Here is a 16,256-nt window from a genome sequence, read left to right on the forward strand (position 1 = left end):
TTTTTTCGTAAAGGTGAAAATAAGACAGTTGTATTAATAGGAAACATTTATAACAGACGGATTTGATAAAATGCTATAAAATATCGAGTTAATGTTCAAAAACACCGCCTTCTCGTTGAACACATATTTGGGCCCTGTTAATTTTTGTTTTGTTTTCGGCATTTTTGTTTAAGATTATCGAGTAATGATCGGATGATGAGGATGAACCATTATTTAATTCGATTGCGCCCACGCTCGACTCTAGATAATTTGATATAAAAAATGAAGAATATCATAAAATAATGGAATGTGGTATGAAATAATGAAACTTATATTTCTCAAGAAGGATCAGTTGGAAGTGATGAAATAGAATTGTTTTCTTATATTTTGCATTCCATTTTTGAGGAATCAACATTCTGATTAGAGATTTTTTTTTTTTCTTTCATTGAAGGCATCGACTGCTATGGTCATTAGCCTCTAACCTAACCATCACCGGACATGTACAACATCCATGACCTAGCCAGGATTCGAACCCGGTACCTTCGGCACCACAGTCGACATCTCTGTCCACTGCACTACCGAGGTAGTCTGATTAGAGAATTGAAAAGATAATAATGCAGAACCCCAAGTGGTCATGAAATCCGGCAACGTAAAGCGAACGCCGACAAGCCTGATGAGTTCTTGAAAACTTCACTTTCACTTTGAAAATGTGTGCAGTAAAACTGTCTGCGCGAAAATTTGAATTACACTTCTCAGTTTAGTTTTTAGTGGTGTTTCCGAATATCGAAACAGATTTTCAAAATTCCGATGTACAGGGTGTTGTTACGAGGATTCAAACTATTCATAATTTTTTGTTAACCAGGACCTGAATTTTCGAGGTGGTTATTGCATGATACGTTTGGGCTCTCAATTAGGAACATATTTGCCAAATATGAAGAAAATATACTGGGTGGTTCGTTTGAAATGGCCTCTGAAAGGAACGGGCAAAACGCATAAAACACTCTGTATCTCGCCTACGAAGACTGTAAGACCCAATGAATGGGGTATCTCCAGAATCGCCTTGGTGTCAACTAAGCACCTATGAAGTATTTCCGTTTCCCAATGAAACACCCTGTATACGCGAAATTTGCAGGGAAGGTTCGGATCTCCAATGCCGCAGTTGAGTTCGTTTAATAAGCAGAACCTGAATAGGGGTTCCGTAAATATGGCCGTTCGAAATTTTGTATTTTGTGAATTTCGAAACCAAAGTCACATTTGCGAGGGAAATTTGCATTCAGATGTAGAATGACCATATAAAGCTTCGTGCGAAATATCTTGTTGATCACTTGATCAGAACCATAGAAACTCTGTTACCACAGAACTGACGTTGAGTTGAGATTTTGGGTATTGATATAAAATAGCAATGCTAAGCTCCTCGCCAAATTTCAAGCTTATCGCATAATGAGAACCATAAAAAATTAACCATAGAAAATTCAAGAAGAATATTGGATATTAAAAACTTGATATCTCTGTGATTACAGATCTGATCAGATGGAGATTTCGCGTGTATACATAAAATGATCATTCGAGACTGCGTGCACAATTTCGTGCGGATAGCATAAACAGAACAATAGAAAATTCAAGAAGAATTAAAAAAATGTACACCTAATATATAAGTTACAACAAATTTGCTCGAGTTGAAATTTTGCCTGAATATATAAATTATCAATTTTGATCTTCATGCAAAATTTCGTGTGAATAGAGGCTTCTACATAAAATTCAAGCAGAATATTGAAAATATTAAAGTCCGGCTTGAAAAGACTCCTCGGGGTCGGTATAGAGATGATTCAGATATAGGTACATCTTTTTAATGTTGAATTTCGGGACCGTAACCAGATGTCTTCAATCCATATAGTGAATTCTCCAGTTATCGGCAATACAAGGGTTGTAAATAAATGTTTACACCACGTCTGGTGTTTTCTTCAAGATGTGGATGATGATATTCCCCCTCTTATCGAATTTTTGCTGCAAGAGCCCTAGTACAGCGTTGCCGTTCGTACGATAATTATCGTTTTGTACGATAATTTGCTGCTCAATTCTATGTACGATATCGCATGTACGATAATAGCGTTTTGTACGATAATTTCAGTGTACCTATCATTTGAGCTAAAGTGTCAATAGATACTCAAAATATAATGAAACTCAGTATGACCAGATTTAGTTGATATCCAATTTTTCAGTAGATTATTGCATTTTCAGGAAGTTTTTAATAGGAAGAAATCATTTGATAGATTTTAGTAGTTTCAAAAAATCTAACCGAGACGGTTGGGAATGTCTAGACTCAAGAATGTTCCGATGAATCAATTCATATTCAATATAATATACTTTTCAATTGAAAAGGGCGTATCTGCAAAATAGCACATTTGGGATATTTGTCTTTGAAGACTTTCATTTCATCCACAGATTCAATTGAATTAATATGAAGAAAAAATAAATGATAATGCATGTTAATTAAATTTAATCTGTAGATGGCACAAATGAAAGTATTTAAAGTTCAATCAATATCCCAAAAGTGATTTTTTGTAGATACGCACGCACTTCTCAATTCAAACGTCAGTATAGATTCATCATATTCCAATCTGATCACGCTGATGAAACTGTTGAAATGATGTTCGATCAATACATTGCTTTCCGGAAATAAAGAGGATCTTATACGAATTCAATACAGTAATTACAATATCTTATGCATAATGGACCTGTACTTAGCAACTCTCATGCTTGTAGACACCTCTGATAATGCTTTGTCGGCATTATCCATAACAGAATTACGGTTCGTTTTATGGGTCGGCTTTAAAATTCAGTAAAGACGGATAACTTTTTTGACCGTTATGCAAATTTAGGTAGCTATTATTTGAAAGCGTTGAATATTTTGCAATAACCTGGACCACTTTAGGAATCACTGGCCTGGCGTATACCGATGACGAATACAAAAATCACATTTGGCAAAACCAGAGGCAACGCCGACAAAGTGGATATACAAAGGATAATAATAAATCTCGAAAATAGACGTGCTCGTAGGGAAATAAAAATAATTATCTTGAAAGCGATAATAAACTAATAAACTCTGAAGGGTGCGATTTTCGACTGCCTTGAAGATTTCAAAGGAAAGTAAAATGATTATTGGTTCATTTTTATGGAATTTTTACGAAGATATATCTCTGTATTTCCAATCAATTATTTAGATTCATAATATTTTATATGTGGTTATGGGAGCAAATGTTCAATTGTTGAAAGCACATTAAAAAGACCATCAAAAATATAATATACGTTTCAATTGAAAAGGGCGTATCTGCAAAATAGCACATTTGGGATATTTGTCTTTGAAGACTTTCATTTCATCCACAGATTCAATTGAATTAATATGAAGAAAAAATAAATGATAATGCATGTTAATTAAATTTAATCTGTGGATGGCACAAATGAAAGTATTTAAAGTTCAATCAATATCCCAAAAGTGATTTTTTGTAGATACGCACGCACTTCTCAATTCAAACGTCAGTATAGATTCATCATATTCCAATCTGATCACGCTGATGAAACTGTTGAAATGATGTTCGATCAATACATTGCTTTCCGGAAATAAAGAGGATCTTATACGAATTCAATACAGTAATTACAATATCTTATGCATAATGGACCTGTACTTAGCAACTCTCATGCTTGTAGACACCTCTGATAATGCTTTGTCGGCATTATCCATAACAGAATTACGGTTCGTTTTATGGGTCGGCTTTAAAATTCAGTAAAGACGGATAACTTTTTTGACCGTTATGCAAATTTAGGTAGCTATTATTTGAAAGCGTTGAATATTTTGCAATAACCTGGACCACTTTAGGAATCACTGGCCTGGCGTATACCGATGACGAATACAAAAATCACATTTGGCAAAACCAGAGGCAACGCCGACAAAGTGGATATACAAAGGATAATAATAAATCTCGAAAATAGACGTGCTCGTAGGGAAATAAAAATAATTATCTTGAAAGCGATAATAAACTAATAAACTCTGAAGGGTGCGATTTTCGACTGCCTTGAAGATTTCAAAGGAAAGTAAAATGATTATTGGTTCATTTTTATGGAAAAAAATTTCGTTTTTCGTTTCTGCAAGAATTCTGAAATTTCATATTTTGAAAATCTTGGGAGGGGTAATTACTATATAATACTAGTACTCTTCACTATTTCTATACGGTCTTGCTTACTGACTGACTGATATTTGTACGTTTTTGAGACTCAATTATTAAGTGAAGTTAGTGAAGGTGTTTGAAGTTTTTTTATAAGTTATATTTGCCTTTGACCTAAGGACTTTTTGTTTATTCAGTTATTAAAGGTAAGAGCTTAATATACAATTCGATATTTTTCAACCTTAAAATTACTTTTTTGAAGATATAAAACTTGAAAACGATTTATATTTGAATGTATTAGATTTTTGTGTATAACCAATATCGGGTGTTTCATGTCATCGTATATAGGCAAAATCTCGCTCATTTGACGAGATAATAAAAAAATTTCTGTTACTAGGGCCTAGTAACAGTTGGAATAATACAGATCTATTCTGAATTTCTCCAAGTGAATATTAGAACTCTGAAAATAGACGAGCAGATAAATTCGATTTTTTTAATCTGAAGTTGGTTGTGTTGTGAATATTTCGGAGTGAAAACTTGTGTTTGAATATTTCGATCTTTTTGTAAGGTAAGATCTATTGATAATCTTAATTGAGACAGTTAAATAAAGAAATTGTGTTTTCCAGGAAAGCAAAAATGTTTGGTCTAGTTCATTTTCCCGACCAGACTTACGGAATATATTCAATGAAAAATATTTCAAAGAAAAAAGGAGATAATAATGCCTGCATTGTAAAACATAGAGGTGCCAAATATGAAGCAGTACTGATAACAGAAAAAGGTGAGTTGTTTTTTTATATTATCACCCATAATTATTTTTTATCGATTGAAAATAAGTTGTTAGAATGAAATTTCTTTTTGAAAATCTCCAGGGATACATATGAATTTTGCCACTATAATTGAATATAGAATATTCTTAATTGATCACAATACTGCAAAGTTCCATAACACCCCCTGTACCTCCTGTTTCGTAATCAGAAATTTCGAAATGAAACTTATTGTTGATAAAATAAAATTAAATTTTTTCGAGTGCCTGTATCCGAATTGATCGCTCTATCATTTCATCACGATGTCTGTAGTTTTTGAATTCCGAGCCGGAAATGGTTTCAAAAGGTTCCACTCACTGTTGACAAATCTATCCTCAAATTCGATTCTGTCCGGCCGAACGTTTATACGATAACTTCCGAACGAGAACTCGGTTGCTAAATTTAATTTAATTTTCTGAATGAACTCAATTTTCTAAGATAATTTTTGTGAGAAAATTTTTTCATAAATCGAACCAAAATATTTTTTACATATCTAAAGCGAAAAAAAATCAACAGAAATTGATGAAATGTTTGATGATTGTACTTATCTCTATACCTCACACGAAAGTAAAAAAGAATCGATAAATATCGAACAGTTCCTTCATTAAAGCCATCTAAATTTTTCTTTTGGTCCTCTAGCATAATTGAAAAAAAAAACTGGTAGGGCTATGATGGCCAAAAGTTTGAAATTGAGCTGTCGAAACAATTCAAATAGTAATGAAAATTTATCACAAAAATATTTCACTGTAATTCCAATGAATCTATGTTAGGGGTCGAACTCTCGACCTTGAGTTATTACCTGTGAATTATAAATTTGAACTCATCCAAGGATAATTCAATTTTGTTAGAAGACCGGAGGAGAATTTTGGATGGCTTTAATGAAGGAAGGTTTGATATTTTTCGATTCAGTTTTCATATTCGTGTAAAGTATGAAAACAAGACAATCGTGAAATATTTCATCAATTTCGGGTGAATAATTTTTTCCTGTAAACATGCAACAATTATATTCCTTTCGATTTATAAAGATTTTTTTATTGAAATTCTTGGAAAATTGAGTTCATTCGGAAAATGAAATTCAATTTGACAACCGAAAAAAAAAATTACGAACATTGCAGGTTTTCCGCCAGTTTGAAATTTTTTTTCAGGGTTCTTTACCTTTTTCGAATTTAGCACCAAAAAATAAGTTGGTGTGACCAGAAATCGTAACTTTAAAGGTTCATACTGATCATGTTCAATAAAATATTGCTCAGAAATTACGTTGAACCCTTTGTGTCTCAAGTTCGCTTTGAAAACGAGATATATGTTGTCTACCTTCGGCAGCACAGTGGTTTGGGAGACGGCTGTGATGCTGAAGGTACCGGGTTCGAATCCCGGCTAGGTCATGGATGTTATGGTATGATGAGGTTACATGTAAGAGTAGCTTCAAGCTAAATGTCGCCTTGTTGTATCTAATTGAAGAATAAAGTCGTTAAAAAAAAAAAATATGTCATAAGACAAAAATTATTCTCCCGGTGTCATCTACACGACCATATATGTTAATCCAGTTAATAATAAAACACCCTGTACATATAGAGCCAAACATTTCAATTGACTATATCGGCTGTCCCAAATTCGTTGTCTAGTGATGGGATCTCAGAAAACTTTTGAGCTAGCAAAAGATGAATGGCACATTTGCGGACTCGAACAGATAATAAATTCAACTGTTTTCAAGCTATAGAAGAAAATTGGAAATTGGCGTGAAATGAAAAGTACTACAGTCACTTTTTTGGTAAAATCCATTGGTATAATTATTTCATTCTTATTGCTTACTTAGTCTAGAAGTTATAATACATAATTGTTGTTTATTAAAAACCACAAATGTTTCTAAAATAAATAAAATCGTTTTTTCAATTTTCGAAGATATATAATATGATAAATAAATTTCTTTAAAAACTACAAAAATCATAAAAAGTTTCAGTTTCACACGGCAAATCAACCAAGGGCCTATTTATGATAATTTGTGAACTTCTGATAATTAAATTATTTGGTGGTCAGTAAGGTCTCCGGATTCAACATCGTTAAATTTTTTATTTCATATGAATAAAAAAAATTGAAAAAATTAATCAATTCAAACAAAAATGAATTTTCCCTTATGAATTGAACACAAAAGGAGAAAGGGATTCCGTTTTGGACATTAGGTATTCATCTTTTGAGAATTGAAGTTGAAAATATGCCATCCATTATATTCCTTTCTTAAGGTTGTAGTTGAGATTTTCTGAGTGACAAATAATATATTCATATCGAATCTATATTCATTTTCAGAGAAAAAAGAAGAACTGAGGGTACTTCAAGATGAAATGGTTGGACAGCTAAAATCAGTAAAGAAATCTGTAAGCGATAATAATTTCACTGATTCGAAAATTGGAGAAAAATATGTGGATATGGACAGACCATCTACTTCCTCCATCAACCATAAATATGTTTCCTCCGTTGTTAAAAAAGATGAAGAAAGTAGTGATGAAGCAATTCAAGGTAATTACTTTTTCTCGAAATATTTTCAATAACACGGTCATTTGACACGTATTTTCAACCTTAAATCGTAATATTTCGGTCAGATTTTAGCTGAAATTCGGTAAAAAGGCAAAAAATATCGGAAATTAGGGTTTCCACTATTTTCAGAATCAAGCATTTGAATATATAAGTTTAATAAAGTATCATTCTTTATGTCACCTGATTAATCATTTATTTCTTTCTATATGAAAAGTCAGTTAAACTTTCAATTTTATTGTGTTGATGAAATATAGCTTTCAAAAATTCAAAACGAATCGTTATTAATTAGCATTCATTAACTATAAAAATTCATAAAAATGAATCATTGAATCCAAAATGAGATTTCACTCATTAATGAATAAATAAATAGGGATTGGTTTTGGTCATTATCCATCTTTTAAAAATCGAAGTTGAAAATATGCCATCCATTATTCCTAGATCCTATGGCTACAGGGCTACTATTCAATACCATCGAATTTTGCCCACCGGGTACAATTAAGTTTTTCTGAGTGACTGTTTGCAATAAAATATTTATATCCAATCCATATTAATTTTTAGAGCAAAGAGAAGAACAGAGGATTCTTCAAGATGAAACGCTCGAACAAAGAGAATCAGTAGAAAAATCTATAGGCAATAATCATTCCACTGATTCAAAAATTGGAAAAAAATATGTGGATATGGAAAGACCATCTACTTCCTCCATCAACCATGAATATGTTTCCACCGTTGAGGGTAGAGATGAACAAAGTAGTGATGAAGCAATTCAAGGTACTTACTTTTTCTCGAAATATTTTCAATAACACGGTCATTTGACACGTATTTTCAACCTTAAATCGTAATATTTCGGTCAAATTTTCGCTGAAATTCGGTAAAAAGGCAAAAAATATCGGAAATTAGGGTTTCCACTATTTTCAGAATCAAGCATTTGAATATATAAGTTTAATAAAGTATCATTCTTTATGTCACCTGATTAATCATTTCTTTCTTTCTATATGAAAAGTCAGTTAAACTTTCAATTTTATTGTGTTTTGATGAAATATAGCTTTCAAAAACTCAAAACGAATCGTTATTAATTAGCATTCATTAACTATAAAAATTCATAAAAATGAATCATTGAATCCAAAATGAGATTTCACTCATTAATGAATAAATAAATAGGGATTGGTTTTGGTCATTATCCATCTTTTAAAAATCGAAGTTGAAAATATGCCATCCATAATTCCTAGATCCTATGGCTACAGGGCTACTATTCAATACCATCGAATTTTGCCCAACGGGTACAATTAAGTTTTTCTGAGTGACTGTTTGCAATAAAATATTTATATCCAATCCATATTCATTTTCAGAGCAAAGAGAAGAACAGAGGATTCTTCAAGAAGAAACGCTCGAACAAAGAGAATCAGTAGAAAAATCTATAGGCGATAATCATTCCACTGATTCAAAAATTGGAAAAAAATATGTGGATATGGACAGACCATCTACTTCCTCCATCAACCATGAATATGTTTCCACCGTTGAGGGTAGAGATGAACAAAGTAGTGACGGAGCATTTCAAGGTACCTACTTACTTGTTCTTCACATATTTTTGATAACAAGATCATTTGAGTCTTATTTTCATCCTCAACTATTATATATGTATGTATATTATAGCTCAATTCACGAACAACTTTAATTTTATAGTGACGCAGTGGCGTACCCAAGGGGGGGATAAGGGGGATATATTCCCCCAGGAGGAATATCCATTGTATGTAACAACCTTATATAACACAATCTTATTATGAGTAAGCAAACTTCTTTGGAAAACTTCTTCAAAAGAAGGAAAATGCGAACAATTTTTTCTATATCCTCCCCAAGGCTTATGCCTGGGTACGCCTCTGTAGTGACCTGATAGCTAATAGCTATATCGAGGGCTGATATTGAATCTTTATTGATTTGCAGAGAAAATAATTATAGAAGATATATTGCTTAATCCGCGGAGATCGCCAGAAAAATCTCTAGTCTATGAGGATTTCAATGATTTTTCAATTGGAACAGAATATGTGGAAATTAACCGATCATCTACTTCTCTTATGAAGAACTTCGATGATACTGTTTTCTCCACTGTTTGTGGAGAGGAGGAAGACAGATATGCAGAATTTCAAGGTACTTCATTTATAATAATCAACCTTCCTTGAATATCCCTGTATATTTATGTGTGATCATTGTTATCATGCCATTGAATTAAAACGGTATTATATTATGCTTCAGATAATAGTACCATGGAAGCTTCAGATATGAATGTTGACAAAAACAAACAGAGTATTATGCAACATCATGGAATACCAGTTCAAGTGGAACCTGAAGATGAGATAGAATTATCAGGTAGTTATACCCTTCTCAGAAAAAGCATATATTTTCGTGAGAGCAATATTAATTGATTAAATTAATACCCATATTCCTTGAAACTTGTTTCTACAATCTATACTGAAAAATGAAAAAATATATTTGTTCAGATATCGTTACTGTAAAACCTTCTTTCGAAATTTTTCGAATCTTTTGCTTATACAGGGTGTAACATGAGTGGTTGGCTATAGCCTAGTGGTGAGTGTAGGTTATCCAGGCTTTTTAGAGAAGTGGCTTGTTGTGTATCTTAAGACAGTTAGTAATGTACAGGAAGATTAATGAAAATCGGCTTCAATTTCGGATAACCATTACTCGCAAATCAGCAGTCCGATTTTATTTGAATTTTGTGGGTTTGTTCACATCAAACAACCTTTCAGAGCGTTCAATGTTATTTTGATATTTCTAGGGCAATAATAAGATCTTTGAGATTTTTCCCTGAATCACCCTGTATCTCCGAAACTAACAGTTGGGATACGCAACAAGCTACTTTTCTGAAAGGCCTGGATGACTTGCATTCACTACTAGGCGAAGGCCAACCATTCAAGATACACCCTGTATAGAACAGTAATTCCTAATAATGGGACCTGCAACATTTGCCCAATGTTCCATACCTCTTAGAGAAATTATTACTTGAGCTTTCCTGAAAGAAAATAAAAATATGGATCTTCATAATATTTCTAAGGTTATGGTTGTTATGAAATCATAAAAAGTATATATTGTACCATTCGAAACAAGTCTGAAATTAAATTAGTTTCATTGTTAATTATTGTCAATCGTTTATTTCATATGCAAATATTTAATTGGACGTTGGACTTCTAATAGGCCATCGCGGTGAATCACCCTGTATGTAAATAATAAAATATAATAAATATTTATATACATTCTATACAGTGTGTGGATAACGTGAGAAATCAAATTAAGAGCTGTGTTATTGAATCTTATCAAGCAAAACGCTCTTTCAGGTGAATTCAAGTTTTTAATTAACCATCTTATGGTAACATTGCTCATGAAGACCATATTTCACAGAGTCACAGCATGATTTTTTTCTAATTATTAATCCAAATATTTTCTCTCCTTTATCAAACTTGCCTTAATGATGGTGTACACAATTGAAACCGTAGATAACAAATTTTTTCAAAAGATCACACATTTTCTGCAATTTACCTAAATAATGGTGTGAAAGATTGTAATTAACGTAACTTATTGCACAACCTCATGTAAGTAGGTATAATAAAGCAGCTAAAAAATGGGGTAGTTATTTGAAAGAAAATATGACGTCAACCTGTAAAAATAAATGACGTCATGAGTGAAATCATAAGAAAACATTAAATAACTCACTTATTGATTTTGCCCCTTTTTTATCTACACACTGTATATGTTCCCTAATTCGAGAAATATGAAACATCGCGCTGTCGCTTTCTTGTGAACCTAAATGTTTATAACTTCAAAGTTTTTCCTAAATTATTATTATTATTTTCAGTTTATGGAGACAATTCTGATGATGATTCAGATTATAATTTATCTACTTATTCAGAAACGCAATCTGATAACTCACGAGATGGCAGTCGGAGCTCAACACCATGTTCCTTTCTATCTGAAATGGATCTGAATATTGAGGAGAAAACGCAACCGAATGAGTCCAATAATAATTCCCTCTCGAAAAGCATCCAAGTTCATTTATCTGCCTCGTTAAACGAACCAGGGTGCGATGATGAAAATATGATGGTAACTGAGTCCCGCGGAAGAAAAGGAGACAAGAAGGCAAATTTTTGTTTCTACTGCCATACGAAACAGCAAAAAATCTCACGACACCTAGAGAATAAACACAGCGGTGAGGAGGAGGTGAAAAAATTTATTATGTTACCAAAAGGTAACGTAGAAAGGGCCAAGATTATTGGTCAGATAAGAAAAAGGGGAAATTTCCTTTTTAATACGAATGAGAATTTAAATGATGGTGAGCTGATTGTGGCGCGACGGCCTAAAAGCAGCAGGAATAAAAGTGGTAGGGATTACAGTGCATGTGCAAACTGTAAGGGATTTTTCTCAAAAGCCACCCTTCGAGTGCATTTCAGATCCTGCACAGGCATTGATTCCGACATTAAAAGATTGCCAAATTTGCTAAGTAAAAAAATCACATCAAGAATACATCCTATGGCATCAATAACTGTGAGAAATCATTTATTCCCACCGCTGAGGGAGGATGATGTATGTAGAGCAATCAGATATGATGAACTCATCATCATTTATGCTAACAAAATGGTGGAAAAATATAGAGAACCGAGACATTTCCAAATGATAAGGCAGAGATTACGATTAATTGGTAATTTCCTCATTAAAATGAAGGCACTGAGTAAGGAAATAAATAATTTAGCCTCTATATATGACCCAAAATTTGTAGACATGGTTTTATCTGCTATAAATATGTGTGCCCGGTACACTGAAACTACGAACTGCTTCGAAGCTCCTTCGGTAGCGTTCAGTTTGGGCACACTGCTGAAGCAGATTGGCAATTTATTAATAACAGAGTGCATTAAAAACCACAAGGAAGAAATGCGAAAAAATGCTAAATATTTCTTGAAAGTTTTCGCTCAAGAAGTGAACATAAATGTAAACAGAACTGTTGCTGAAACTCAACTGAAAATGAGTAGAACAAAAACAGTTATGCTACCCACAATGGGCGACATAAAAAAACTCAGCGACTATTTGACCAAGAAGAGAAAAGACGCCCTTGAGAAATTGAAAATTTGCTTCTCGTCATTGGCCTGGATAGACTTAGCAGAGGCAACGCTAACGTCTATCCAGGTTTTCAATAGACGACGCGCTGGAGAAGTCGAGAGAATTAGCATTACCGAATTTGAAAAATACGAAACGATTGAGAGAAGTAATAATGATCTATTTCAATCACTTTCAGAGAAATCAAAAGAAATTGCAAAAAAATATGTTCGATTCACTATAAGGGGCAAGTTGAATCGGACGGTTCCTGTTCTATTGGATACTCATTTATGTGAGTGCATCCAATTAATAATAAAAAACAGAACAAATATGAGGGTCCACAAGAGTAACCCTTATGTATTCGGTACACCAGGGTCGGATACAAAAAAGCATCCACATCTGAGTGCCTGCACTTTGATGAGGAAATTCTCTGAAGCTTGTGGTGCTGAGCACCCGACAAGACTACGTGGCACCAATTTGAGGAAACATATAGCCACTACGTGTATTACTTTGAATCTTGAAAATCAAGACGTAGTGGATTTGTCGAACTTCATGGGCCATTCGGAGAAGATACACAAGGGCATTTATCGTCAGCCCATTATAAGTAGGGACATTTTGGGCATTTCACAACTCCTGCAAACAGCTCAAGGAGAAAATGAAAATGCAAGCAGTGATGACTCCGAAAATGAGGTTGTCAATGATGAAGAACCAATTCCTACAAATGAAATCAATTCAACAGGAGGAACTCCAAATCTTAGTGGGGGGAATAGGAGGAATTCCAGCAAAGGTGAGATACATAATTACATTTCATTCGAACTGCTAATTGTAATCAATTCACCAACCTCAAAATAGTTTTTTTTTCAAAAACATCTTGAAATTTCGACTTTACTAATGTCATTTCCCGAAGCAATTTTTTTTGGTACGGCCGTGAACGTAAAATAGTGATTTCATCACTATATTTTATATTATAGTATTACCAATCGAAAACAAATCTACAGCTGAGCTCCAGCGAGGGCTCTCGTGAAGTATATTGAATTTTTCCACTCCAGATCTAAAATATAATATGAAAGAACTTGAATTTCAACAATTCATGTTCATTAGGACCAAGTGAATCACTACGGAGTGGAATAAATGTCTCTTAAAAAAATTCTCTTGATATATCATACGATTTATGTTTGAGAAAAAAAATTGCTTGTGTTGTTAGAGTAGAATCACTCTCGTCTTGAAAAGTTACTGAAACTTGTGTATTGTTTCAACTCTTTTTTCCATTTTTATAGCCCATACCCTATCTGGCACCCTCAAAAGAGTGAGGTGGACCCAAGAGGAGAAGGATGCTATTTTCCGTATTTTCGGAGAATATATGAATAGAAAAGCTCTACCTCCTTTGAAAGTGATACAAACAGTGATAAAAGAAACTCCTGTTCTTCAGAATCGCACGTCACCACAAATAAAGACATGGATTCACAATCAGCTGAAGGGCTCCAAGAAGAAACTTTCATTTTCAAACTGAATATTTGTGATATTTTTAATTTATACATAGTCATTCGTTTTTATTCATATTTATTTATTTTTTCATATATTTATTTACTTTTCAAGAAAGTTGTTTATGTTTCTTCATTTTCATTCATTTATTTTCATTTATATTTGTTCGTTTTATTTAGAGATTTATTTATGTTCCTTTGAAATTCATTTATTTGTATTCTTAAGATTTTTTCAAGATGGTGTTTCTTTCGAAACACTTCATTTACAATTGAAGTTTATTATTTTTCTTAATCAAAAACCAAAGAAAAACCGAATATTTTATTGTCACCATATTTTTATGCCTTCAACTGGAAATTCCTAACTAGATATTACAGAAGAACTAGGTCGACTAGAAATTTGGAAATGGAGATTAGAATATTTATCATTCCTGGCTCTTTCGTACATATAGAGAAGATATTTAAATTTGAAAAGAATTATGATTCCCTTGACTTCCTCATTATTTAAAATACTTTACCCAATAATTTAACTTCACCTTATTTTTATGACCTTTAACTGGGAATACTCAAGTTCAATCAAGAAGTTACTGAGGAACTGGGTCGACTAGAAATTTGAAAATTGAGATTAGAATACTTTCTCAATCTAGGCTCTTTCGGTTATACAGAGGATCAAAAAAATGTTCATAACGGCGACCCCCCCCCCCAATTTAAAGGCTAGGATCGCCCTTGTCATAAATGCAATTTCTGTAACGAAACTACAATGAAATATATTTTCGAAAATAAAATAATCCTCATATTAAGACCAATTCTGTTCACAATTTTCATCACTATTCGAAACGTCCTATGACGATATTTCGAAAATTCTCAGCAGAGTTTTGAATAATTATATGACCCATATACAGTATTTGATTCCTTCATTCTAGTATTCACAGCCAAAATCTCATTCCACCAAATTTTTTTGCGTCGGAGTTATCGAGTTTTTTTCAGAGATGCTCGAATTGACAAATTGAAATATCTCAAAATCGGAAAATTTTGAGCACATGAGACGTCAAAATTAGCCTCATTCTAACCATGCTTCCTAAATCTGGAGTGAAATATAGGGTATTTCCTAATAAAAAACACAGGTTTTGTGCCTACCACCTGAGACACCCTGTATATAAGAATATATAGGGGGTGTCACACAAAAGCGGATTGGACGGTGACTATTGTTTTAAATTATATAGATACCCTATATTTTTTGGGGTATTTCAATTCCAGGAACATTCAGCATATTTTTACATATTTTTTCACTCATTTTCCGTTCAACAGTTTTCCAAATATTTGTGATCTCGGCAAAATTCTATATTGTATGTATCAATCGCGTTATTTAAAATAGCGTATTAATTTGAATAATTTTACAGATTCTGGTCGTAGATTACGAATCTGGGACTCACGAAGTCTGTAATCCTGCTAGTTTTTCCGTAATAAAATTGTAAATTTGGTTTAATGAGGGTAAGGTTATTCATAATAATGGATAGTTTTCTTGTATTTTCTTAATTGGTTCTCGTTGTAAATTATGAATTCCTGAAAAAAAATCTGTTTTCGTCAAAAACTAGGATTTATTAGTTTTGTTTACATCCGATGGAGGATATGATATTTCAAACGGAACAGCTGACAGAAACGATTGAAGCCGCCATGGGGTGTAAATATGAATACAATCGTCGTTTTGACAAAGAAAAAAGGCTTGAAATATGATTAATTCACCATATCTAACGAAAAACAATTGGGAAATTACAAGCAAAATATCTATTATTAACCTTCATTAAGCCAACTTTACAATTTTATTTTGGAAAAACTAGCAGGATTATAGCATTTTCGTCACCCAGATTTCAGATACGACATAACTCCGGACATATATTCATAGATTTTTCTTCAAACGACCTGACGAATGATCCTCTAGAGTTTTGTATCGAGGTTAGGAAATACCTTTTTCATCTGAACAGAACTAGGACAATTAAACATTCAGCAGGAAATTGAAACAAACGATGTTGAACAGATGTAGTTAAGAACCCATTTATTTTATTAGCATATTTTTATGCGAAGAAATATAATACGGAGACGATCGAAAAATTCCGTGGAGTTCTTGACATAATACAGATTCCATATTAGGTATACTCATATCCACATTGCCTATGGTTCTATAAATATTTCATTGTCAAATTTTTAAGTATTAA

General features: G+C 32.9%; 1 protein-coding gene across 2 annotated transcripts; it reads left to right on the forward strand.

Annotated features, from left to right (window-relative positions):
* The first annotated feature begins 432 nt into the window (after positions 1–432).
* LOC123680965 lies at positions 433–14,356 on the forward strand. 2 transcript variants are annotated; one of them, XM_045619118.1, is made up of 9 exons: positions 433–4,707; positions 4,766–4,917; positions 7,244–7,453; positions 8,030–8,239; positions 8,818–9,027; positions 9,410–9,613; positions 9,719–9,832; positions 11,334–13,352; positions 13,843–14,356. In XM_045619118.1, exons 2-9 carry the CDS (start codon positions 4,776–4,778, stop codon positions 14,073–14,075), a joined length of 3,342 nt encoding a protein of 1,113 aa, XP_045475074.1. In that variant the 5' UTR covers positions 433–4,707; positions 4,766–4,775; the 3' UTR covers positions 14,076–14,356. The 2 variants fall into 2 exon arrangements, with proteins under 2 accessions (XP_045475074.1, XP_045475066.1); XM_045619110.1 differs by having other exon boundaries at positions 433–4,917.
* Positions 14,357–16,256: the final 1,900 nt, after the last annotated feature.

This window comes from Harmonia axyridis, chromosome 1 (genome assembly GCF_914767665.1).
Source record: "Harmonia axyridis chromosome 1, icHarAxyr1.1, whole genome shotgun sequence".
Lineage (NCBI taxonomy): Eukaryota > Metazoa > Arthropoda > Insecta > Coleoptera > Coccinellidae > Harmonia > Harmonia axyridis.